This window comes from Diospyros lotus, chromosome 15 (assembly GCF_014633365.1).
Source record: "Diospyros lotus cultivar Yz01 chromosome 15, ASM1463336v1, whole genome shotgun sequence".
In the NCBI taxonomy this organism is placed as follows: domain Eukaryota; kingdom Viridiplantae; phylum Streptophyta; class Magnoliopsida; order Ericales; family Ebenaceae; genus Diospyros; species Diospyros lotus.
In genome coordinates, this window is record NC_068352.1 from 30,956,831 (window position 1) to 30,958,396 (window position 1,566).

The following is a 1,566-nucleotide window of genomic DNA, read 5'->3' on the forward strand; positions in this document are numbered from 1 at the left end:
AATTAATTGACGTTAATTCGATATGTAAAAAAAATATCACTAAAATTATGGACTAATCTAGTAATATCATTGATACGAGTTTTTATTGGAAATATTAGGGCGATAATAACAACAATATAATAATTACGTCATTTTATGGCGCCGTAATGTTACAAAGCTTCCTTGTCCATCTGCCAAGAATTTGTATAAATGGACGTGAGCAGAGCCTTAACAAACGCGGCATTTCCACGGCCTCTCTCTCTCTCTCTCTCTCTCTCTCTCTCTCTCTCTATATATATATATATAGGTGTGTTATCTGCATCTGGCAGATTAAGGGTTCCAGATCCATACGTTTCTGAGCAAACCAAGACGATGAAGGTAATTAGTAATATTCTGATCAAAATTAACTATAAACTTGGTTTTTGTTCACAAACAGTGGGATATAAGACCCCGTAATTACTATCTTTAATAAGATATATATTTGGAGTGGTTCTAATGGGTTCTTGCTTCCAATTAAGCAGCAAAAGGTGGTCGTCAGATTCGGCACGAAGCGCAGGAAGTCTCGCTCCAAAGCCCTCACCATTGCCGTCGGCGTTCAAGGTATCACATAAGCGTCATAAATACAGAACTTTCGTTCAGAATAACGTCGTCGTCGTGTCGACGTACGGCACTTTTGTATGATCAGTATTATATGTACTTGTATGTACAGCACCTTCTTGTAAGAGAATAGTCTTTAATTAATTTGGACAGTTGTATATTTTTATTGTTCTGAATCTCGTGTTTGTTTTTGGAAGGGGTGACATCGGTGACGCTGAAGGGGCAGGACGAGATGGAGGTGGTGGGAGACATGATGGACTCGGTGGTGCTGACGACCCTGCTGAGGAAGGGCCTCGGCTTCGCAGAACTGGTGAGCGTGAAGGAGGAGAAGAAGGAGGAGGAGGAGAAGCCGGTAGTAGTCTCGCCTTATTACTATACCTATGGCCCGCCTTATTACTACACAAATTAATTGGGTCCTGCCATGAGCATTTCCTTCTTGCTATGGCCACTCCATCATCATGTGAAGAAGCAGCAAAAGAAAAGAAAAAGGGTTGGTTGATATATATATAAATTATATAATTGTAAAAATATTATCGTCGTCTCATCGTTTGTGAAAAATCTTCTAGTATATATAGTGTCTTAGTTCTTACTTACTAGTTTTAGTGAGTTTCGTTTAGTTTTTGCTTCGATATATTTTAATATTAGTATCGATTATTAACAAGAGTACTGTGATCGTTAGTTGGTAATATGCGAGAGAAGAGAATTAAAATAAACTTTGTTATAGTATGATTAAGAATCTAAATTTTAATATTATTCTAATTCAAATCTTATAATATTTATAATTATCTAACAAAAATAGAAACAAATCAAAATAATAAGATGACAGAATAAATCCTAATCTTTTGGGTAGTTACATGGAGGCTACGACAAGACCAAAGAAGAAAACAAGAACACTTCGTGGGTGACAATACTGAATTTGTCATCTTCAATTGACAAGAAGAATTTTATCGTATCCCTTCCTTATTTTCTTCCACTTCTGTCATCTAGCAC

At 36.6% G+C, this 1,566-nt stretch overlaps 1 protein-coding gene across 1 annotated transcript; it reads left to right on the top strand.

The window, feature by feature from the left end:
• Positions 1-213: 213 nt before the first annotated feature.
• Positions 214-1,172, top strand: LOC127791533 (uncharacterized). Its single transcript, XM_052321453.1, has 3 exons — positions 214-357; positions 501-579; positions 774-1,172. Exons 1-3 carry the CDS (start codon positions 352-354, stop codon positions 983-985), a joined length of 297 nt encoding a protein of 98 aa, XP_052177413.1. The 5' UTR covers positions 214-351; the 3' UTR covers positions 986-1,172.
• Positions 1,173-1,566: the final 394 nt, after the last annotated feature.